Genomic DNA, 25,691 nt, shown 5'->3' with positions numbered 1-25,691 from the left:
GGGAGAAAACTGGTGATTTGTGATCCCAGTAGTTGGACTCTCAATCTAAAATTTACTACCTATCCTGTGGATAGGTGATAACAATTTCCATCCAAATAATTCATTTAAACCAAGTCATAACCATTATCATCCAGCAATGTTCCTGCATACAGTGTTCAAAGGAGCTGAAAGTAAAGCTTCCACTAACAGATGCATAAATGTGAAAAAAAGGGGAGACTGAAAACTAGTGCCTACAATAACAAATATGTTGGGAGTAAAAAAAAAAAAAAAAAGGATTTAGAAAAAGGCACTGAAATAAATATCACTAATGAGCAGATTATTCCACCACAGAGTAAAATACAGTCATGGTGGAAAAAGTGTTGGCAGCCTTGAAATTGTTCCAGAAAATGAAGTATTTCTCAGAAAATTATTGCAATTACAAATTTTGTCTTATGTTTGGGTCTTCTAAACCTGCTAGCAGAAAAGGCTTTTGACCGCCTTAACTGGTCTTTATTGTTCAAGTGTAAAGCGACATTTGGAGTGTCGGGAGCTTTTCTCACGGCCTTGAGGGCCCTCTATAAGTGTCCCTTGGCTGCTATCAAGCTTCCCTTCCATACCTCTCCATGTTTCAGTATCTCTAATGGCACAAGACAGGGGTGTCCCCTCTCCCCTCTCTTGTTCACGATGTGTATTGAACCCTTGGTGGCTATGATTCGACAGAACCCTAATATCTCGGGGGTGGAAATTAAGGATAAGTTAATAAAAATCTCTTTATTTACGGATGATGTTTTGCTAACGCTCACTAACCTTTAAGATACACTTAAAGAATATAGGCATCTCTCTGGGTATAAGATAAACACCTCTAAAACAGAAGCTCTACCATTGAATATTCCCTTTAGCATTGTAGAGCAACTAATTTTAAATGACAAATGTAGGTGGATGACGGATGCTATTAAATACCTGGGGGTTAATTTAGCCTCCTCATATGATAGCCTCTATAAAAGCAATTTTCTCTCATTATTTAGGCAACTAAAAGGGTAACTGACTAAATAGAAACCTCTTACAATCTCATTAATAGGACTTATAGCTTCAGTAAAAATGACTCTCCTACCTAAATGAAATTATTTTGAGACCCTCCCAGTTAAAATTCCTCTTGGGGAGCTTAAATCTATAGAGACCGCCATAATGAGTTTTATATGGAACGACAAGTGTCATAGAATCTCTAAACAAATTCTCACCACTCAGACTACAAGGAGGTCTTTCGGTTCCAGATGTCAAAGTATTACTGGGCAGTTCACCTTAGGATTCCTTCCTGGGCTTCATTGTGGGCATATAATAAATGGACAGAGATTGAAAAGCTTTGGATAGAACCTGTCCACCGAAAATCCCTATTATGGACAACTCACCAGTCTAAGTTAACTACACCTCTTTTAGGACCCATGCAGTTGACAAGCGAAATAGGGCACATATGTAGGAATCGTTTTGGATTGGCTTCAGCTTACTCCCCGATGATATCTTTCATCTATCAACCCTTTATCCCAAACAGCATGGAATACAAGATGGTCCACACGTGGATCTCAGCGGGTCTTTTTAGATCTGTGGATGTGGTGAACAAGGACACATTGAAAATGCACTCATTTGATTTTCTTAAATCCAACTTGTCCATATCCCACCGCGAGCTTTTCCAATATATTCAGATAAAACATTTAGCACTATTGCTTTATGGTTCATCGGGAGTTTCTCAGTCAACTGAATTTGAAAAGCTTTGTAGGAGAGGCCAGTCAACAAAAGGGTTAATATCGGATATTTATAGGTTAATTCCCCTCAAGCCGATGCTTTTAAAAAATTTTCATATGTGGCTAGGTGGGAGTCTTTCCTAAGGAGGGAGCTTTCCCCCCCAGACATGGCAATACATTTGGGATAAGACAGCTAAAACCTCCATATGTACCTCATAAATGGAAAATCAATATAAGATCAGGATGTTTTGATATCATACTCCAGAGTTCCTAAATAAATGAAATCCTCAACTTCCGAGTGTATGCAGGTGTCGTGGTTTGTCAGTTAGGTCACACTTTCCCATATTTTGGACCTGGCCAAGGCTGTGCAAGTTTTGGATCTCAGTGAAAAGGCTAATACAAGAGGTTCTTTTTGTGGAGGTGGGGCTTGATCCGGCCAATCTACCTTCTTAATGTCATTCCTAGAGGGTTGTGCAAGAATTCAACTTAACTGTTACTACACCTTCTAACAGCAGCCAGATGTATGATTGCTCTCCATTGGAAAAAGTCCAATCCCCTTCCCTATCGGTACTTACTAACTAGAATTGTTGACATTCGCAGAATGGAATATTTGACGGCACTGCTGAATGCTACAGTTGATCGTTTTGAAAGTACCTGGGCTCCCTGGGATTATTTTGGGGCCCAATTCAACAGCTAGGTTTGACTCAGCCTTTGTCCCCACCTCCTTTCTTTATCCTTAGTGTGTCTGTCAATCTAATTCCTGCAATGATATGCAGTTAGTTCAGGAGTCTCTAGAAGGTCTAAAATAATATGGATAAGCTTCAATGTTTTCTTTTTGCATCTATACACTATTTTTATATAGCATACGATTGCATTGGGCATATGTTGACAGCTATAATCTGTTGAGCTTTATATAATTCAATAAAAATTAGTTATTTAAAAAAAAAAAATGTTGGGAGAAGGCAAAAATGAGAGAACTGGAAAAGTTTGCAAAAGAAGAGTGATCGAAAACTCCATTAGAGAAGTGTAAGAAGAGTGTTGATGGTTATATGATGCAATTGATTACAGTTTTTTACTCCAAAGGGTGTGCAATCATATATTAAGTTGAGGGTGCCAACAATTTTGTTGGGTCCATTTTTGGATTTTTTTTCGTGGAATTTTGTCCAATTTGCCTTTTTTCCCCCTTATGCATTTTTGTGTTATTCCAGTACACAGAAGGAATTAAACATGTGTATAAAAAAACATTTGTATTTGCAATAATTTTCTGTGACAAATACTTCATTTTCTGGAACAATTTCAAGGGTGCCAACACTTTCAGTAATGACTATATCAGTATATTTGTTGGGCAGACAGTGGTGTTGGGAGAGGGGCAATTTGCTTTATTTAGCTTACCTAATATGCACATATACATTATTTATATGGGTACTATCATGAAGACAAAACTTCTATATGGATTATAAAGTGGAACCAGCATAACCGCATGGGTACTGATGCAAGTACAATTATAATAATTCTGAGTGGGCACTTTTTGACACTATAGCATAAATATTTAGAGCACAGCTTGGGTAGTACCACTATGCATTTCTAAAAGGTGTGCTGACACTAAAATTTAGTGGGCATCAACTTGTTGGCAATTTTAGAATGATTTATTATTACATGAAAATAATGTGGCATGACTACAAGTATACTGCGTGTCTAAAATCTTGTGCAGCTAAAGAGGACCTTTCACCAGACTGAGCTGAATTAAATATAGCTTATAGGTTTGTTAGGACTTTTTGCTGCTGCGGAAATATTAGCTTCTAAAGTTTAGATTTTAATTCATGCTAAGCCCAAGAGGGTGTTACCAGACACACTTCACAGGGGGCACGTAATTTTTTCCCTGCATGTCACTGACCAATCATAACAAACCGGTGTCATGCAAGGGGAAAAAAAAAAGAACAAACCCTCAAATGGTCAGAAGAACATGCTTTCTTCTGTGAGATGCAAAGATAGACAGTTCTGATCTCTGCATCAACTCTGTAGCATAAAGCAGAACTGAGTGTCATTACAAACACCTCTTGTAGTTTTTATTTTACAGCAGCCAGTGTGGGAGTGAGTGGGAGTGAGTTTGTGCGTGTGTGTGTGTGGTAACAATTTGTTGGTGGGGGAGGGGTGGGGGGGTACAACAGATCAGTGTGTGCCATTAATACCTCCAAAAAAGTAGGAGATAGATAGAACACATTATATGGTCAACCAGTTGTTTCTATGGCAGCCAAGTAATAGAGCTTAACGAAGCCAGACCGATGACGATTAGTTGATTACAGTAATAAAAGGCACTGGGCTAAGAAGACATTCCCTTTAATTGCATACATTTGCAACGATATATTAAAAATTACAAGTGAATACCTGGGATTCTGATCTGGCTTATATATCCTGAGTCATATTGCAAAGGATTGTTGAAAATCCACTTGTGACTTTTAGGATCGCTACTTCCAATAGGTGGCGCTGTGCTAGAGTTTGTCTCCTTTACTGGAGAGACAATTTGAAGTGAATACCTGAAATGTTAACAACTATAAGGCCGGAGTCACACTTGCGAGTGCCTCACGTGTAACTTGTGCGAGTCTCATTGCATCACCTGGCACGGCTGCACACTCTCCTGTCAGGAGTGGGTCGGTTGCATGTATCTCTATGCAGCGGAGATGCTCCTGTCAGGAGAGTGTACAGCCGTGTCGGGTGATGCAACGTGAGACTCGTGCGAGTTACACGCGAGGCACTCGCAAGTGTGACTCTGGCCTAACACAAAGCAGCTTCTTTCATCATGAGTAGCAAATTGGTCTAAATGTTGCAAATGAACATTGGTTTCCACTCATTCAAATCAGCATTTGTGATCTCTGCAAAGGCAATTAATATGGAATTCATACATTTTTAACAAAAGCCGAGGTTTAGGGTCCCTGCATGTCATTCGGTCTAAGTACAATGCTGAAATTAAAAAACATAGATCCTTATGTTGCCACATTTTCGACAGTTTTAGTATGCAGACTAAACAGCTGACTTTTAGCACCTCGTAACAGCACCAATTCTGCCCATGAATGTATAATTATAGTCTCTAAATATCAGCATGCTATTCAGACATCCCAACTTATTTTATTTGGTTTCAGCTACACTACTTTTTTTTTTTTTAACCTTGACCAAAGGAAATATAACAAATCACCAGGGCTGATGTCAGCGGATTTTGAAAAATTGTTAACTGAAGGCTCTTGAATGTAAATCTGCAATTTCCACATTCAGAAGCAGCTGTCTCTTCTTGCTTGGTTCAGCTTGTGAAGCGATACAGTCGCACATACACTGTATCAGTAAGCATTTGGTCTTTATTTTATTTTACTTTTAGGGTTAGATTTTCACCAGCAAAGAAATCAGTGACATAAAACTTAAAAAGCTTTATAACTTATTTTAGATCACACTAGTAATTTCAGATGACCGGTCAATAAATCGTACTGACCTAGCACTTTTTTCACCCTCACATTTCTTGCAATTGCTGGCTGCTTCATGTCCCTTTTGTTTACCAGTCTGACAAGCATTCCACAGAAAAGAACAGGTGGTCTATCTGTGAGCCAGAAAGTTAGAGTAATATTAGAGAATTCGGAGATCTAAAGAGGGGTTAACAAAGGTAGAGCAAGACTTAGAAGCCAGACAGAAAATGTAGAATGTAGTGGATGGATACCCTAAAATGAAGGAAAACAAGAAAGGGAATTGTTAAAAAAGTGTACAGATCTATAAATCAATGTGAGATTGATTCACTGACAATAAGTACATGGAGGTGTCTGATGTCTAAGATACACAAAGTAAGTATCATTATCGCAACTTAACGGCTGCATTGCTTCTAAATGTTATTCACAACCTCGGGCTCTATACAGCACATCAGTGAATCAAGCCCATAGTAACATTTAGTAGCAAAGTCTATAGGAACATCAGCCACAATGATACTGAAAGTGTTCACGTGGACATACAGCTCGTGAACTCCACTATTCAGCATTTCATAAAACCCATGGGATAGGATTTCAGAAATAAAAGGTTAATTAAATTAGAATAAAGCAATAATCGCAAGAAAAGCCTGTGTAAGAGATTACCTTACACTTTCATGTCCTAAGATAATTAAATGATGTCTGTAGGATGTTATACTAAATGTTAAGACATTATTCTATGCATCAGAAAGCTTAAGGAGCACCTAATGCTCGCTCAAAAAAATATAGTTACATACCTGAGCTCCCCTGATTCTGTGATTTTTTTTTCCATTTTGAGCTGTGTCACTCCATTGCAGAGATATTCTCATTTCTTTTTTTTTTTTGGAGCACAGTATGTGAAATCTCTGCTTGTAGTTCAACTGGACATTTCTTCTGGGTGCGTGAGGTTTCACTCCTCCCAGATGCTGATCTAGATGATGCTGTCAAGCTGTGATTAGCAGCGTCTTGGGAGGGGATGGTGAAAGGATATGCTCCCAGAAAACTCAGATTTCACATATTGAGCTACAAAAGCATGTAAATGTACACATGTAAAAATGTAAATATCTCTGCAATGGAGTGACAGTAAAAAACTGAAAAAAAACCCACTAGACTCAAGGGAGCAGAGTTATTTTTACAAGGAATTTACTCAATTCCAATTGAGATGTTCTCTTTAAAAGTGAGTGTTTATCTGCCACTCCAATATCATGGAATAGGCTCAAGAAGCTAAAAATTTATGAACGTTTGTTTAATATATCTGAAAACATTTCCATTTTGTCTTACTGAAAAATAAAAATCGAAATGAAAACAGAACAGAGAGAAGGACAGGTATGGGAGTGATAAAGGAATAGTGGTACAGTCTGCATGCAGGGTTTTAGGTCAAAGCACTCCTAAAGACTAGTTTATAAGGAAAGTTTTTCACATGGCACAGTGATGACATTGACAGAGTGGTAAAGTGGTGCTCAGGTCGAGCAAATTTAGTGAGGACATTGGAGGGTCAGATACTACTAAACACAATGAAGTCCTACTAAAAGTGATGATATCCACCAGCAATCATCTAAATGTATATGGGTGACTTTAATCGAAAAGGAATAAAGCTAGTCAACACAAGGGTAGATGTTTTACGGTCTGTGAAAAGGGAAGGATTGGGTTATTGCAAGGAGATTTTACAACTTGACAGATAATTTTGTATGATATAAAGCACTTCTCAGAACTTTTCAGGTTCTTTTTTCCTCATACATGACCCAATTGTTGTATTGGGCCAAGGAAATGTGACCCCTATATAACCAAGAACAATAAACGTATAGCATCTTCATCTACTGACGGCTTTACTACCGAGTACCAAGTCAGAAGACATGCATTGTAGTCTGCTGGCTATCTTCAGCTCTTTGAAGTAAAGCCAGTAAACTTTGGTTAATACCAATATTTTATACCTAATCATTTAAAGGGATCATGTCATAATATTCATGCTACCTGAACCACATGGCTAGTCACAGAGGTAGGTCACATGGCTAGTCACAGAGGTAGGTCCCTGCCTGCTTCTTCCCAACTACTCAGCTAACAGATATCTCGCTATGAATATGTAAGGTTAGGGTTTCTCCTCTCCTGCTCGGTTAGACTGCCACATCTCTGCCTATGTATAGGTTTTACTCTGGAAGACAGCAGCAATTAAGAGTAACACGCAGATGTTTGTAATGCAGGTACGAGCCGGTCTCGCATGTAGGATACTGGTGGTTTGGGAAGCATGAATCTTGACAGGATCCTTTTAAACAAAGCATATCAAAAACCTTCACCTAAGGTCTTTATGTTTGGACAATCAGTAATGGTGCATTCTAGCATTTTTAGAGGAACAATATTGGCAAAAAATATTGTCACTTTGGTGTAATACTCTTTTGGCCCTTCCATGCTGGAAAGTTGTGAATTTTATCTTTAAAACAGCCAGACAAAATTGTTACAGAAATCAAAAGCAAGGTCAACAATCAAGACAATAAGTTTAGACCTCCCAGTTAGGGTATGTGCCCGCGATCTGGACTCACTGTGCCCTGGACGCAGCGGGTCCTGACCTGCGGGGCTGCGAGTCTCCTCTGCAGGAGAACAAAGGAAACTGCAGCTGCTTGTAGCCACGATCAGTGTTCAGTGCGCTGCGGTCTCTCGCTTGTGTTCTCCCTACGGAGGACACATGCAAATCCGCAAACAATTGACATTTTGCGGATTGGAAACCCGCACCGCAGGTCAGTGTTTGCTGCGGAAAAAAACAAGCACAGTGGGAACATCCACTATGCTTGTACTGTACACCACAGCGTTTTGGAAGCAGGGAAAACACGCTACATCCAAAACGCTGGAAACACTGATCGTGGGCATGCACCCTTACAGCCAAAAGTTTACACCAATTAATGCCATGACTATAATTCCAGCCAAAGTACAAAGCTCTACAGAGAAGAACCAATGTATCATACACTGGATATGGGAACAGGTTCAACAGAAGGATTAAAAAGGTTACTCAAAACACATCTAGAAATGGTAACAGCTTAGGTCTTCCCATTTCTAGCACGTAAAGATGAAAGGATTGAAAAATTTTAATTTTAAACTTTAGTCGGAGGGGCAGGTGAATTGAATTTGTGTGCATATTGTATATATTTCACACATATTCATACATGCATATCCCAGTACACATGCAGAACAGGCAAGGGGAGTGAATAATAAAAAATCATAGCATTCATTAATCTGATAGCATGTGATAGCATGCCCTGTTAGAATGAATCAAATTTACAGTGCACAGAGAGCATGCTACCTCTGCGGGATTACACAAGCATTCTAAGAAGCAGACAATTTCCCTTGTGATTGGCACAAATAAAAACATAATGCCAACTCTTATAGGAAAGCCGCATCCTCAATGCAGAAGAATAAGGGTAAGTTTTAGAGTAATATTTAACTTTACTTATGAGTAAATATTAAAAAAAAAAAACAAGATTACCTATGCTGTAAATTAAAACACATGGTACTGTCAGAGAGAACACACAGGCATCTGCCAAATGAGGGAGATGTAAATGAGGAGAGATCATGATACAAGCTGTCAGACAGAAAATCGGGATCAGTGAGAAGACGACAGCAGTATATGACATCTCGGCAAGATATGGCACAATTGCAAGGTTATTATTATTTTTCAGTTCAGTCAAACGTGGTTCACACACGTCACAGACTGACAGCTACTGGACTTGTTAACTCGAGACAGTGGAATATACTAGTTCAGTATTTTACATTACAGGACTACTCTGATTTTACAAAATGTATCCTAGAGTAGGAAATGTCATAAAACAAAGAATTGGCACTTATTTGTCATTTGAGGGTGCAGCACATGACCACTGATTGGTTGCAGCGGTCAGACGGCTATTGGAGGACACTTTACTGCACAAGAGGCGATGCTGGTGTGGCCCGTACTTTCAGAGGTATGCAAGTGCTATTTATTTTAGAACAATCCCAACTCTAGGAAAAATTTCACAAAATATACCGAACACCAATACATGGGTGCCTGTAAAGATTTACATCTAAATATGACTTTTTACAATTTTTCCACCTCTCAAGCAACTTGGAGCCTAAAAACAAAAACAAAAAAAAAATAGGGGAGAGCTACCTAGGGGAAAAAAAAGTGTGTAGTCCTGTTATTTGCCCTAACGTCATGCTTTTACTCAAGTAGGCATTAATCAAGGAGATATAAAGGGTATTCCCATCTCCAAGATCCTATCCTTATATATAGTAGGTGTAAGAATATTAGCAAATACCTCAAATTAAAAATGTAGTATAGTTCTGATATAGCCATGTCTCTTACCTCATTTACAGGGCATTGCAGGACCTTAGGTACGGCCACGCATATGGTCACAGTTGGTTAGTTAGTTGATTGTGGTCAAAACCATGGATACCCAAGGTCCTGCAATGCCCTGCACATGAGGTAAGCGACATAGTGAATCAGAACTATACTACATTTCTAGTTGGAGGTATTTGCCAATATTATTATTCCTACTATATATTGGGATAGGATCCAGGAGACTGAAATATCCTTTTAACAGTCAGTTGACATAAAATTATATTTTAGTGATACTGTTGTGTAATACCTTACCTTACGGTTTATCAGCTTGTCTCTAAGTGACATCTTCAGCAAAACAAGCTTTACATTTGTGTCCAACATGTAAAATATGCTTTCCAATCAGTATACACCGGACAAAAGTCTCTCATATAATTCAAGAATACATCCATTTATAAAACAAAACTATGTACAGTCAAAAAGTTTAGCAAATGTTGAAATTCTTTTTATTAAACAGGAAAACTGGCCACTGAAGTTGTCAATGCGGTTCTTCTAATCCATTGTAATATTTCTTCTCGGCTCCTCAATAAAAGGGCCTTAAAATAAGCGTCTGTGAACATGTTCAATGACAGTTTACATGTGTATTTTCAAGAAAATCTACACCTGAAAGTGGAAGCAGCAGGATTAGCCCCCTTGTAATACAGAGGGGTTACCCACTGCTCTCTCAGCTGAAAGCATGAAGACTGAACATGCTTATAAACTAAACAAATACACTTGCAAAAAAATGCTTAACACAAATAGTTATTTTACATGGGTTTTTTTTTTATATAAAATCTACCTAAATCATCCTGAATGTACAAACTAAGTGTCAATTACATTTTTCTTACTTACAATCAATATGTGCTGCTCTTCATTATCAATTCAATAACTTCTTTAACTCAGTTGTTTAAAAATCTAAAAATATTGATCGTTAACTTTCTTAATAAGAAAGGCACACTGCAGTTTTCGCCGCGGATTTGACACGATTTTCACGGCAGAAAAGGTGACGTTTTTGTTCCTAACCTTGCTACAATCCATCCCCAGAAAAACCTATGGGAAAAAAATGGTGTGCACAAACTGCGTTTTTTTTACCTCTAGGTTTTGCTGCAGAATTTCTGCAGCAAAAAGAATGAGCATGGCACTTTTCCGCAGGTACCTGCGGTGTTTGCCATAGAAAATGGTAAAAAAACGCAGGTACCAACCCGCGGCAAAACCGCGGGTGCATTATTACCGTGGTCTTTGCCGCGGGTCCGGTATTCTGCCAGTGGGTGTGGATTTTTCTCAAGAAAAAGTTATTTCCCAGTGGGCACAGGCCCTAAATGAGTTTTTCCAAGTTCTGTCCACTAACGGCCACAGTGTGAATGCACTTAAACCAATAGGTGTAACGGCCCATTTCTTTTGTTTTACTTAAAGGGACTGTCAGAAGGTTTCTGCAATGTAACCTGAAGACAGCATGCTGAAAGAGTTAGAACAGAGAATTCAGCCCTGCATGTGTTACCTCACAGTCTTTTTTGGTTTACCTGCAATGTTAGTATAAGCCTCTTATCTTTATCATTAGTGGGTCTCAGTGGCTCCTGAGCTCTAGTCTGACTCCGCCCCCTTCTGTGATCAGCAGCTTCTGTCTATGGAAATGTGCACTGAAAGCCTGGTGTGGGTGAGGGCAGATCTCCCAGCACTGCTACATATGCAAAATCTAAAATCTTTCACTGTGTCAGAATGAGAACTGTTCCTAAATTCTCAAAATCAGAGAGGATAAAAGTGATAGCCAAATTTTATCGATATGCAATCACTTCATAAGAAGGAAAATCACCCTTCACTCGCATGGCACAAAAATGCTACATTGTTTAATTCACATTTAGTCATCTGGTAAAATAAATTTTATTTAGGAAAACCGCAACTTGTTCAGACAATTAAGAAATGACATGGAAAGAAATATGGGGACTCGATATGACTAAGGGTCAGGTGTGAACATGAATATAGTGGTTATTTAATTTTCTGTCAATGTAATAAAATGCAGCTGCCATTCAAAAGTGTCATAACGTTTACACACCGTTCTCTTTGTTTTTAATATCATTTTGTTCAGTGGTTTGCTACATAATGGGTAAATGTCTTAACCAAGCAATTTAACAATGTCCTCTGCTGCTGTCATCACTCCTCATCCTTCACAACTTCGGGCCCCTAAATAAATTGTATATTAGTGGAAACAGATTTAAACTACACTTATTATAACATTATTTACAGCCAACCTTCCTTCATGTTTCAATAGCATATGCAGACATGTACGCTTACTAGGCCATCTATAGTAGGAAGGTAAAAGACAACCTTTCCCCAGTTTGAGCATGTTAAATTGGCCACATGACGAAATAGTGGCTGCCAAGCGGAGTAAAATGTAGGTTCTTTGTTTTTAATTTCTCATTGCTGTTGCTGAGATAGCTTGACAAGTTTAGGTTATAATTTATGGTAAACCCAATTGTCCATTACCAGAGATTTGTCCCTGGAAACAGGTGTACTTTTTCCCTTACAAGATGTTGACCAATCATAAGCAAGAGAAGTCATGCAGGGAAAAAAATGAACACATCCTCAAAAAAGCTTAGAACGAGTTCTTTCTGTGTGAGACATGTAATGACAGACAGCCCTGTTCTCCTCCATGATCTGGCTGCTGGCACCACCAGTGTAGATTAAATCTGAGCTCTGTATCATTAGAAAAATTTCTAGCGGCTCTCATTTCACCACAGTTAGTGTGTGGTGGTCGGGGGAAAGGAGTACAGCAGAGCTAACAGTGATCTGAGATGGAAGCTGCAACAGGTGTTTGTAACGACACACAATCCTGATCTACTCTAAACATCAGTGTCATTACATGTCACACAGACACACACAAAAGCCTGTTCTAAGCATTTCTGGGCGCGTTTACAATTTCTTCTGCATGACGATGACCAATCATAAGCAGGAGGTATCAAGCAGGTGAGAGTGTCCATGTCCCCAAAGGCTAAACTCTGCTAATGCTTCCCTGGCCTTGGTATAAATTAAAATCTAAAATTTTACAAGCTAATATTTCTGCAATGGTGATGAGAAATTAAAAACTATGTTTTACCCAGTTCTGTTGTCTCAATTCCATGGTCAGTTTAACATGCCTAAACTGGTGAAAGATCACCTTAAGGCTATATGCGTTTTTCGCAGCGTTTTTGCGCGTTTTTCGGGTGCGTTTTTGGCCTCAAATCTGCAGGACTTTGCTTCCCCAGCAAAGTCTATGAGTTTTCATTTTTGCTGTCCGCACACATCTGTTTTTTTTACCTGCGTTTTTGAGTTAAAAAAAAAAAATGGACATGTCAGTTCTTTCCTGCGTTTTTCTGCGTTTTCCGCCCATGCAATGCATTTGAAAAACGCAGCAAAACGCAGAGATCAAAAACGCAGCAAAACGCAGCCAAAAACGCACCAAATCATGGCAAAAACGCATGCGTTTTTTGATGCGTTTTTTCGACGCAGGTGCGTTTTTGTGCATTTTTAGCGGCCAAAAACGCACAAAAACGCAGCGTCAAAAAGACGCAGTGTGCGAACCTAGCCTTAATATAACATATGGTGGTAGACTTCGAATGGCTCCACGTCTTCAGCTGTTAGTCCATGATCCATTTGTTTACTAAAGGACAACAATCAGCCTATATCATACCAAGTGATTAGAAATAAATTACATTGATAACTAAGGGCTCTGGTTGTTGAGGACATGTGGGCTTGCAAATAAAGCAAAGTGAACATGTTTATCAGGAAACAGTGTTAAAGTATTTGTGAACCTGCTCTTATTTTTAGCGCTACATCACTGAAGAGACAAATCCATGTGGTCATAAGCAATTATATTAACCATTATTTGCTATATAATACATCTTTCCTATAAAATTATGACACTTTTCATGGCTGATCAAAAACAAGTTAACCTTGTAAATCATATAAAAGCAAATAGTTTGGGAAATCCCATATAAATCTCTCTATTTGTAAAGAATTTAGAACTACAGGTAAATTATACAGTTCTGGGTATATAATTAAACAGCACATCAATCCTCACTACAGAAATCTATAAAACTGTACATGGAAGCCTAGTTGTTCTCAATAAACATTGCTACAGCAACACTTGCTTCCAGAAATGACACAAAGGTATATCAGGCCTCATAATAAAGAGATTATCAGAAAATAAAATTTTTACAATGAAAATGTTTCACAAAAAATTAAAACCTAAAATAACATCATCTTAACATTTAAAATATTCTCCTATAAACATAAATTTGTACAAAAAAAAATTACCTGGATTTTGGCTATAAAAAGGCCCTCCATTAATCTGGTTCTGAAGGGTTGGCTGTGAGGTCATTGACGGAGGACGCCGATATGGAAGAGAGCCTCCTATGGTTGGCGGAGTGTGCCGAGACACTGGTCTGTTCATACTGTAGAACTGAGCAGGGTGTGCTGGAGGACAGAAGAAAGAAAGAGAAAAATTGACCACATTTTCTAAACAAAAAAAACAACAAACACAAGATTGTACATTGGCAAGATTCACACTGACCGGAACCAGAAATCGAAGAAGCTTGTTATGATCAATAATGTCTAACTCTGAATAATGGGTAATTAAAAAAATAGATGCATAAATCTTATGTCGTTGAACACTGTTCTGTTTCCAGATTTGGAGTAATCGTTCCTTAAAGAGGACCTATCATCTCCTGAGAAACTTTAAGATGTTGAGAGACCAATATAAAACCTTTTCTTATATACCATATTTATAACAAGAAAAGGTTATAAAGAAAAAGAAAAAATCCCACACTAATTTAGTAATACAAGAATTTAGCATTTAGTAATACAATAATTTAGTAATACAACCCTTTAATTCATTTCCAGGTTTTTCGCAGTTTTGCAATTCCGTTTTTTTTTTTTCTGTACAATTCATCCAGAAACAGAACGTTTTTAAAACAAAAAAAAATTATTGCCATCCTACCATTTAATTGTGTAAAAATGTGGTGAAAAAAATCCAAAAGTGGTGAAAAAAGAAAAAAAAACAAAAAACCAACAAACAATTCCACCATTGCTTTTAGGGTTTGGCTTTACAGTGTAGAATGTATGGTGAGAATGAACTGGTTACATGATTTTCCATGGTAAAAAGATAACAGCGATATCAAAAGTATAATTTTTTTAAATCATTTAAGTGGGTGAAAAAAAAGAATATAGAGACCTGTAATTAAAAAGCTGGGCTTATAGGAGGATGTGAGCTAGGAAAAACAGTCCACATCTCCCTGGTATGGTGCGGGCTCAACAGTGACCTAAAATGTGACGTACTATTAAGTCGCATGTCTATTAAGAAAGGTAGTTTAAATTCTGGCTCACCTCTGTCCTAAATATCTTTCCAGATGTGTGTGACTTTCCTGCTCTGACCTGGTAGATACCACTATATGGTGAGCGGCTGTATTTAAAGGGGGTTATCAGTGTTGCTGTTTTTCCTAATGGATGGAGTGATATACGAAGAAATTTAAAATGGATTCTTGTTTAGAAAGGAAAGGAACAGGAGGAGAAGAAACTGTTAGGCCCTGTGAGCACTAGAAGATGGAATTTTCTTAAGAAAATTCTGCACCCTCAAACATTACCGCACCTGCGGTAAAAAACCGCAGCAAACCGCACCCAAAACCCGCATGCGGTTTTATCGCAGATTTGCTGTGGTATGTCCCTGCGTTATTTTGATAGCACAGGGAGATACTCACCTGTCCCTGCTCCTGCTGTCCATGGTGCTGAAGTCTCCCGCGATGCTGTGTCCCGTGCAGCTGTCTCCGGCGCTCTGCTACTTACGGGTCGGCTGTGCAGTGCATAACTGCATATGCATGAGCCGGCCGGAAGCAGGAGACCAGCGTCTGTATGCAGCATCGCTGCAGAAGGCGAGTATAAGATCAGCGGTGACTTCAGTCAGCTGAAGTGCAGTGACAGCTCGAGTCCTCCACCTGTCACCGCAAAGCACGAGTGAAGTCACCGCTGATCCCGCGCGGCTCACTTCACTTGGGGCCTGACCCTAACAATGAGCAGTCATGGTCTATGGCGCTCGCTGAGTGTCAGGTGTAGCAGAGTTAAAAGCATCGTGGGACCTCATGTGGATTATGTCGGACCTGGAGGGCTGTTATTGGTGGGGTTAATAAAGTGGTGAAAGAGGGGGCTTTTTTTAAAGCATTTTTGGAGTGTTTGTGTTTATTTACTTTCACTTACAGTTTCGTGGTGAGGGGGTATCTCAGACGCCTGCCATCACTAAACTAGGACTTAGTGGCAGCTATGGGCTGCTGCAATTAACTCCTTAATACCCCGATTGCCACCGAAACAGGGCAATTCGGGATGAACCGGGTAGAGTCCCGGGACTGTTGCATCTAATAAATGCACCAATTCCAGACAGCTGCTGGCTGATATTTTTAGGCTAGGGGCTCCGCAGCCTGAAAATACCAGCCCCCAGCTATGAGGCTTTATCCTGGCTGGTTATCAAAATTGGGGAGAGCGCATGCCGTTTGTTTTAAATTGTTTATTTATTTTACTGTACGCTATACACCCGCCAACCAGCGTCTGTGATTGGTTGCAGTCAGACAGCTGTCACTCTGCGTGGGGGCAAGTCTGACTGCAACCAATCACAGCCACCAGTAAGCAGGGAAGGTGTGACTATGTTATGAGACTAATGACCGACCGGCTCTGGAAGATAAAAAGCTGCCGCGGGAGCAGTGTAACAGCCGACTGGTGATCGATGAGTATGAAGCGCTTGCTCCTACCCCTCTGCGCCAGATTGTGTTCCCCATAAACTTTACATGGGAAGCAGCATCTGGCCAGATACCAGGGATCAATCCTCCGCCGACCCAGAGTCAGTGGGTGATTGATCTGCCAGCCCTCCAAAACGCAGGGACCTGCGGAATAGAAGTGACATGCACATTAATTCCGCTGCAAAACTTGCAGGGACAAAACACACAGTGTGCACACAGCATTTTTTTTATCCCCATAGGTTTTGATGGAAAAGGACTGCAGAAATGTTATAAAAGCAATTCCGCGGTAAAATCCGCAGTGTGCGCATAGGGCTTTACATAGGAAAAACCTGCCATAGCTGCTCAGGCTGATAGGATGTGGGCTCTGTGTGTATATAGTAAAGGACTAAATAAACACTTTAGAAGCAGCTATGTTCCCCATAGCAGATTAACCTTTTACAAGCAGCCATTTCCTCTTCTAGTACATCCAAAGGCCACGTCACACTAAGCAACATCGCTAGCAACATCGCTGCTAAGCAACAACTTTTGTGACGTAGCAGCGATGTTGCTAGCAATGTTGCTGTGTGTGACATCCAGCAACAATCTGGCCCCTGCTGTGAGGTCGCTGGTTGTTGCTGAATGTCCTGGGCCATTTTTTAGTTGTTGCTCTCCTGCTGTGAAGCACACATCGCTGTGTGTGACAGCGACAGAGCAACAACTAAATGTGCAGGCAGCCGGGTTCTGCGGACGCTGGTAACCACGGTAAACATCGGGTAAGCAAGAAGCCCTTACCTTGGTTACCCGATATTTAACTTCGTTACCAGCGTCCGCCGCTCTCACGCTGTCAGTGCCGGCTCCCTGCTCTCTGCACACGTAGCCACAGTACACATCGGGTAATTAACCCGATGTGTACTGTGGCTAGGAGTGCAGGGAACAGGGAGCCGGCACTGGCAGCGTCGGTTAGTGTGACATCTCACCAGCGACCTCCTAGCAACTTACCAGCGATCCCTATCAGGTTGTATCGTTGTTGGGATCGCTGGTAAGTTGTTTAGTCTGACTGGGCCTTTACACTTTAGAGTTAACCACATAGTTTTTATGCAGATTTGTAAACCGCTGTATCTTACTGCTTTAGCTGGGTTTTATGACACAGAGAGACATATTACTACATGCCTGATAAATAAAAATATTTTATATAAAAAAAAAGCTCAGGCTCTTGAACAGAAGTGATATTTTTGGTCTGATTTGTGATTTTGTGATTCATGAAAAATTGGAAAGACATTGGTAAATTAATGCAAATTTTTTACGACACAGTTTGTGGATTTATGGAGACAAAAATGGTGAATCTATCCTACCATTGTATTCTATAGCGTAGAGACTTGTAAAAACAGAGATAAACAGACCAAATCCTGCAGAATGGAGTACAAGACTCCATTTACTATTTAGAGGCTGTTCTCCCCATCACATATGGGACTTTCTAGTGAAGACAAACTCACTTTTTTTGCTTAGTCTGGAGTAAAAATTGTGTCCCTGTAAGATTGGCTGTAGATGGCCATTTAATAGAAAGAAAAAGAAAAATTGGACCGTCACGTCTGCAAATAGTATAGGGGACTGATTCCACAGGCAGCTCCATGCTCCCATCCACACAGCAGATGGGTGCAGGAGCTGCATGCTGTTTACCTGCATTAGTCTAATCTGTAAAATGGACCAACAATTAATCTGGAAAATCACGAGCAATGCCCGATAGCTTATTATTGGGTCAATGTGCTATTTATTATGCACATGGACAGCAGACTGAAAATACAGCCATCGGAGCCTGCTGAAAAATAGCGTGATGTGAATGTCACAAACATTTATCTACTGATAAGTACATGCTTGAGTGAGAATACAGTGTTAACAGATAAAAACATCTTAGCAACTTTGATAAATGCCAGTTACATAAATGGCATTTAGAGATCTAAGTGGAAAGTCTTGGAGTGGAGACACTTTCGTAGGTAGCATCATGGGCACAGGCCACAATGACATAGGAAGCAGAATAAGTTAAAAAAATATATATATTTTTTTTTATACAGGGAACTATAATTTGAATACCAGATTATTAAATGTGAAAAATGACTGACAGCATCTAAAATAGAAGACACTAGGTATACAGCAAAAGAAGTCTGTCTATTGGACTTTTATTGCACAAATGAAAAGTTGAATTCAGCATTATATTAAAAATAATACAGAAATATACAAACATTAAAATAATGATCCTTTATTAGTCTTTATACAGCTCAAATCAAGAAGAGTATAAGTATCACTTGGGTGAAACAGATACGTTTAATGTATGCATGTGGAGCTTCCTCAGTGTATATGTCGATCTGACAGTCAACAGAGAATAAGCAGACCACTATTAATATCAGGCACACCAGTTTTCAAAATAGACTTTTAAATCTATCAATCAAATAAAGTATATCACAAAAGTAAGTACCCCCCTTACATTTTTGTAAATATTTTATTATAATTTTTCAAGGGACAACACTGAAGATTGACACTGATACAATGTAAAGTAGTCTTTACATTTGGTGTGCCCTCTAAATAACTCAACACAGCCATTAACGTCAAAACTGCTGGCAACAAAAGTGAGTACACCCTTAAGTGAAAATGATCAAATTGTCCCCAATTAGCCATTTTCCCTACACGGTATCATGGGAGTCATTAGTGTCAGGTGTGAATGGGGATCAGATGTGGTAAATTTGGTGTTATCACTCACACACTCTCATACTGGCCGTTGGAAGTTCAACATGGCACTAAATGGCAAAGGATTCTCTGAGAATCTGAAAAAGAGAAATATTGCTCTATATAGAATTAGATTATAATCATGTGCATCTCTTTGTCTGAAGCAAAACTAAGATGTTTACCCAGACATTTAGAGCTGGGTGTAAAGGATGCTAACATTTAGCCAATAGGCTATTACATAATTCGTCCCAAAATAACTAATAGGGGCCGGTGAACAGGGCTGAGCTCAGTCTGTGGTATTGAGCGAGTGTAATTATAGCGAGATCCACCCATTCCAGATCTGAGTTACACCCAACAAAAATCTGAGAGTCAGTACCAATCTCTTTACTCTTTAGCACAGCCAAAAACTTATTCATTAATAGAAGTGAGTGAACCCGAGGTTCGGTGTTCGTACCAAACACAGACTAACAAAACAAAACAAAAAAAAACAAACACTCGCACGAACATTTCTATGATCGGGTACACTCAGGGCTCAGCCAACTGTGAGCTACTTGCAGCGTTTCATCGGCTCACACTGGTGGTAACAACAGCCTGATTGGATGTATAGTGTACAAAAAAAAAAGGAAAATCTCCACTCAGAGAAGTGTTCTGTTTATGGCTGGCTTCATGTGGGTAGAGACCTAAGCTGCCCAATTAGTGACTTCCATTATGGTTCAGGTGAAGTGCGTGGCCCAAACTAGCTTTATCTAAAGTCCGGATGAACCCACCGACCTGAGCTTCTAGAGGTTCGCTCATGTCTAAACATTAACAGTTTGCACTTTGCGACCATACCCCAACAAATACTTCAAAAGAGACTATCATCTGAGTAAAATGCTCAGATATAACAGAAGGTTGCAAGGGGGGGATGAAATCAGAGCGTTTCTGAACCTCCCGATCCTTGTCAAATAACCCAAGACTTCTGTAAGTTCAACATTTATGTTAGACTATCCTATGAAAGTTAACAATAACACTATTCCCCAAAACAATATGGTCTTTGCAAGTCTGGCTGCAGCCCACCTCTGTTGTCACCCAGCTTGCTTTTGCTATCGCACCTGGATTAGCCCCATCTTGTGCCTCACAGTCCAGAGATCCTTTACTTGTCTTTCCCCACTTCATGCTGGACTTCATACCATCTGTGAACCCACTGGCAGTATCAACAGTTGATCAGGTAAGTGTACCCTGCTACCTTGTCCATGCACCAAACAAGGATGAGGGCTATTTCAGGATCAACTAAGGATCACCTCACGGAGCCTATCAGACACATTACTGCTCACATTGTGCACTAGCCCCGCCCCAGCGGTTTAGACATTAATGACTGTGGGTTCAGTACATTAAAGGGCACACCAAATTAACACTGTTGTACAAGCGGTACACTGACCACACTGTATGAAAGTGTTAAATCTTCAGTGTTGTCCCATGAAAAGATAAAATATTTTCAAAAATTACGAAGGGTGTACTCACTTTTGTGCTATACTGTATAAGATGTGCATCTCAACACTGCTGTGTGGTCATTAATTGACAAATACTAGAGCTTTATGGGATTTCTAAATTTGCAGTCTGGCCTTGCACAGAGTTACAATACACCAGGTGATGTGTAAAGAAATAGAGGTGTAAAAACCTGTGGTGTAAAGAAAATGATACCTGTTTTTTTAAACATTTGAAACTGATAAATCTGAAAAAAGTGATGTTCATTTAGATTTAGCTCCCAAGTCAATACTTCGTAGGACTACCTTTTCCTGAAATTACTGCTGCAAATCTGTGGTGTATGTTTCTTTCAGTTTTTCACATTGAGAAGCTGAAAATTTTGCCCATTCTTCTTTGCAAAAATAATTTTATCTCAGTGATATTGGATGAAAAGCTTCTGTAAACAGAAATCTTAAGGTGGTGTCACACACAGCGACGACGACAACGACATCGCTACTAAGTCGTCATTTTCTGTGACGTAGCAACGACCTCAACAGCGACGTCGCTGTGTGTGACACATAACAATGATCAAACCCCTGATGCGAAATCGCTGCTCGCTCCTGAATATTCCAGGTCATTTTTTGATCGCTGCTATCCCGCTGCGCCATAATGATAAGCTCAGCATCCTTGTGTTTGACACTGCAGCAGCGACGGTCACGACGACGCTGAAGGCAGTGACGTAGGACTGAAGGCAGGACAAGGGCGTGTTTTTGTGGTGTATTTTGCAACGCCCCTACGACTCCGATTGGTGGTTACAACAGTGTTCCGATTGGGTAGCTTGCCGAAGGCGTTACAGTGATTTCATTCTTTAAGTTCCATTCTTTGTTCCACGTAGTAGATTCTCTGTCTGGTGTCGCTAGTGTGTCGTTCTTTGTGGATCTGAATGAAATGAAATAGAATGAATGAAAGCACTACTGCGTCTTCCTTTGTTTGGCACGGTCACCCAATCAGGCGCCGCTGTAGTGATCACCAATCGGAATAGAGGGGCATGAAAAAAGGCAACGCAAAACATGTCTAGGGGTAAACACCACGCCTCTATCAAGGTCTGAGTCGTCGCATAGCGACCATCGAGGTAGTTATGATCACTGCTCCGTCGCTGCGAAAAAATTACATGTTTGACAGCTTACTAGCGATCATCTAAGGTCGCGGTTACGTCACAGGAAATGGTGACGTAACAGCGACGTCGTTGTGTGTGAACCCAGCTTTAAAGTCTTGCCTCAGATTCTTAATAGGATTTAAGTCTAGGCTTTGACTGGGCAATTCAAACACATGAACATGCTTTGTTCTACACCATCCATTTTAGCTCTGGCAGTATGTTTAGGGTTGTTGTCCTGCTGGAAGGTGAACCTATGCCTCAGTCTCAAGTCTTTTCCAGCCTGTAACAGGTTTACCTCCAGGATTGCCCTGTATTTCGCACCATCCATCTTTCCATTAACTCTGCCCTGCTTCCCTGTTGAAGAAAAGCATCCCACAGCATGATACTGCCACCGTCATATTTGATGGTGGGGATGGTTTTCATGGTGATGTGCAGTGTTCGTTTTCCACATTTAGCCCAATAAATTCTACTTAGGTCTCTCCTCACCAGAGCACCTTCTTCCACATGCTAGCTGTTTCACCTACATGACTTTTCCAAAAAGGGGTACTCTTATGGCCGGCTTTCAAAAACGGCAGCCACTCTTTCATAAAGGTCAGATTTTTTGAGTACACAACAGTTATTCTGTGCTGGAGAGGAAAAGCGGGGTTAATGCCGCGCTGCCGCCAAATAAAGAGATTGTTGATTATTAATAATTTTCTTTATTTCCTAGGTCTATGCGTTTCAGTTCCCTTCTTCAGGACCAAAAGGACGAATCAACAAAACAACTTTCACAACCCCATTAGGTGAGTGTAATATCTTACACATTGCATATTTATATCTGGTAAAACCCTATTTGCGATCCTTTTTCTCAGCTTAACATAGTTATTCTGTGGACAGATGCTCCCACCTGAGCTGTAGATATCTGCAGCTCCACCAAAGTTACCTTGGGCCTCTTGGCTCTTTCTCAAATTAGTGCTCTCCTTAATTGGGATGTCAGTTTAGGTGGATGGCCACGTCTTTGTAGGTTTGCAGCTGTGCCACACTCCAATTTTTGGATGATGGATTAAACAGTGCTTTCAGATGTTCAGAGCTTGGGATATATTTTTTTTTTTTTTTTTACATTATTTACATACTAACCCCGCTTTATTCTTCTGCACAACTTTATCCCTGACCTGTCTGCTGTGTCCCTAACATTCTCAGACAAATTTTCACAAAAAAACCTGTAGATATATGGAGAATAAATTACATCCAGGTGGACTCAATTTACTTATCAGGTGACTTCTAGAGGCTATTGTTCATTCTGGATTTTATTTAGAGGTGTAAGATTACAGGAGTGCTGGATACAAATGTCACAATTTTCAGATTTATATTCTTAAAATATTTAGAAAACCAGGAATCATTTCTATTGCACCTCACAAATACTTGCCACTTTGTGTTTGTAAATCACATAAAATCCTAATAAACAACATTTACGTTTGTGTGTGTGTAATATGTAAAAATGTAGAAAAGTTGACAGGGTATGAATACTTTCTCAAGGCACTGTAAGTAGTTATATAAAAGTTACAAAAAAAACAAATCATGAGCATAAATAACCAATTTCAAAAGACAGTTGCGCGCCACTATAATTTTTATTTTATATACATATTTTTTTGCTTCCAATTAAAATCACCTAGTTTTCAGGAAATAGTGTACCTAAACCTTAGGTATTAGGTAACTACTCCTATAGAATGGAGCAAAAATGTTTAGTATTTCTGAAGCATTGGAAAAAAGTCATTGTGTGAACACAGATTCAGACATGCAAATGTGCATTATTGTTACACTATGTGCACACGCTGCGTTTTTATGACGCTGCGTTTTTGGCAGCTAAAAACGCACAAAAACGCACGCATTTTTACAGAGATTTGGTGCGTTTTTGGCTGCGTTTTGCTGCGTTTTTGATCTCTGCGTTTTTCTGCATTTTTCCAATGCATTGCATGGGGGGAAAACGCAGAAAAACACAGGAAAGAATTGACATGTCCATTATTTTTTTTTTAAGCTAAAAAAACGCAGCTTAAAAAAAAGTTGTGTACGGACAGCAAAAATGAAAACTCAGACTTTGCTGGGGAAGCAAAGTCATGCAGTTTTGAGGCCAAAAATGCACCCGAAAAACGCGCAAAAACACAGCGAAAAACGCACTGTGTGCACATAGCCTTACAGTAAAGAGGACAGATTAGATGCATGCAACACGTCAACCCACACTGTAAAAGACATCCACACACTCACCTGTAGAAGAAGCAGAGGAAACAGCAGGGGGAGTTGGAGAGGTGAAACCGTCAGCAGGGGGTTGGGCTCCTGCAGCAGCATCTGGGGTAGTTGAGGAGGGAGGGGCAGCAGCAGGGATATGAGGGACAGGGGCAGGAGTGGAGGTAACAGGGATAGGAGGAGTGCCAGCTGAGCCAGCAGGGGCTATGTGGAGAGAGGAAGATGTGAAGTTAATACAGAAAGCATGTTAGGTGGGATTAGAAATGCTTTCATGAAGCTCAGTGTTAGGAATTTAGTAAAGAGAAAAGGTAATGCCATCATTCACAGCCAGTCGCAAATGAAATTCATGCAGGGGGAGAAAACTTTACATTTTAAAGGGAAATGGTCATGTCAAAAATTCTATTTACCTGCAGATATAGGGTTAATCTGAAGGTAAAAAAAGTGTTTAAAAACCAACCTAGCTGACGTACTGGAAGAGCATCTACATGGTGAAAAAGCTACACTGACAAGCAAAAGGGGTAACAATGTCTAGAACTTTTGATTTCAGGCTCCATATCTCACCATCCATTACAGCATTGAATATGAGACTGGCTTCATTTATAGTCAGTCATCTTGGGTATCTCATACATAAATTTGGTCGACTCACATGGGTATGAATACAGCTTTTTCTTCAACTTCATCCACAAGTGTTCGATTGGGTCTAGGTCTGGGGACAGTGGGGACCAATCATCTTGCCAATCCTCTTTGGATCGTTGTCCTGTGGGAACACTGCCATTCTTTTCATACCTATAGTACTTGAGTGTACGGAGTAATTTATCTTGTAGGACCACCATTGATCTTGGTCAAGTATCCAACAACGCCTTTTGCTGTGAAACAACCCCATATCGTCAGACTTCCTCAACAAAATATGACAGTTACTTCAATTTCTCTACCCGATAGCCGCTTTTTCCTTCCAGACCCATTCGCACCCATCAGAGCCTAGTCTTTTGAATTTCAACTCATCACTCCAAATCATCCATTTACAATTTTGTACTGTCTACGTTTCGTACTTTTTTTCTTTTTGCTTCTTATGAGGATATTGAAGTTGAGGCTTCTTCACCTTTTTTCAGGCCACCATTCTAGACTTGTGTACCGTGCGTTGCACAATGCTTGCATGGACGTCTATGTTCTCACTATTATGAAGCATATGAGCCACGTCCACGGTCGAGTTTGTTGCTCCAGAACTGATAGACCTTGTGATGAGCCGACTTGTTGACTTAGATATTTTGCCTGGATGTCCATCTCTTAGCTTTTGAATTGATGGGACGACTGGACTTCATCTCATATTTTTCCAAATTGCATGGCACTCATATGATGCAGTTTGGCAATTTTTTGGGGGTAGAGGCACCGCTATCAATGAGCTGGATGATGACGTTTCTCTTTTCTTGGGAAATTTTCTTCATGGCTACTACTTGATTCGAACCAGTATCCTTTCATTTGGGAATCTACCTAATAACACACTGAGCTAATAGGGAATGTGAAAACCGGTTGTAATTTATAGTATACAGGAAGAATTTTTTTCACACCACCTAAAGCAAAATAGGAACAATGCAGTGACATGATAAGAATCTGCATAACTAATAATATGCTAACTAGCTGCAAGTCAAATTTATGTATGAGATAGTCAAGATTATTGTCCATAAAAGGAAAGTAGGCTCACATTCACAGCTGTAGTGGATGGTGAGATATGGAGCCTGAAAGTTCAAAGCATTGTCACCCTTTGGCTCATCAGTGTATATTCTTCCTTTATCCGCCTGCTTCCAGTTATTGGAGTTTAAAGACTACTCTCATAAAAAAATTGTTTAAACAATATTTTTATGAGAGTAGTCTTTAAAGTGGTGTTTTTAGGAG

The 25,691-nt window shown here is 39.8% G+C and overlaps 1 protein-coding gene across 28 annotated transcripts in view; it reads right to left on the bottom strand.

Annotated features, from left to right (window-relative positions):
- Positions 1-25,691, bottom strand: part of ABI2 (abl interactor 2) — a 178,507-nt gene that overhangs the window by 36,573 nt on the left and 116,243 nt on the right. For 8 of the 28 annotated variants that reach the window (XM_075317655.1, XM_075317656.1, XM_075317653.1 and 5 more), the window contains 3 exons: positions 23,823-24,005; positions 13,821-13,979; positions 5,194-5,298 (listed from right to left, as the gene is read on the bottom strand). In XM_075317655.1, coding sequence (XP_075173770.1) covers positions 5,194-5,298; positions 13,821-13,979; positions 23,823-24,005 — 447 coding nt within the window. The remainder of the gene's footprint in view (positions 1-5,193; positions 5,299-13,820; positions 13,980-23,822; positions 24,006-25,691) is intronic. The other 20 variants (XM_075317660.1, XM_075317658.1, XM_075317659.1 and 17 more) reach the window with 3 other exon arrangements.

This window comes from Anomaloglossus baeobatrachus, chromosome 7 (genome assembly GCF_048569485.1).
Source record: "Anomaloglossus baeobatrachus isolate aAnoBae1 chromosome 7, aAnoBae1.hap1, whole genome shotgun sequence".
NCBI classification, from domain to species: domain Eukaryota; kingdom Metazoa; phylum Chordata; class Amphibia; order Anura; family Aromobatidae; genus Anomaloglossus; species Anomaloglossus baeobatrachus.
Note: the sequence above shows the minus strand (reverse complement) of the source record. Positions and strands in the feature narration are given on the sequence as shown.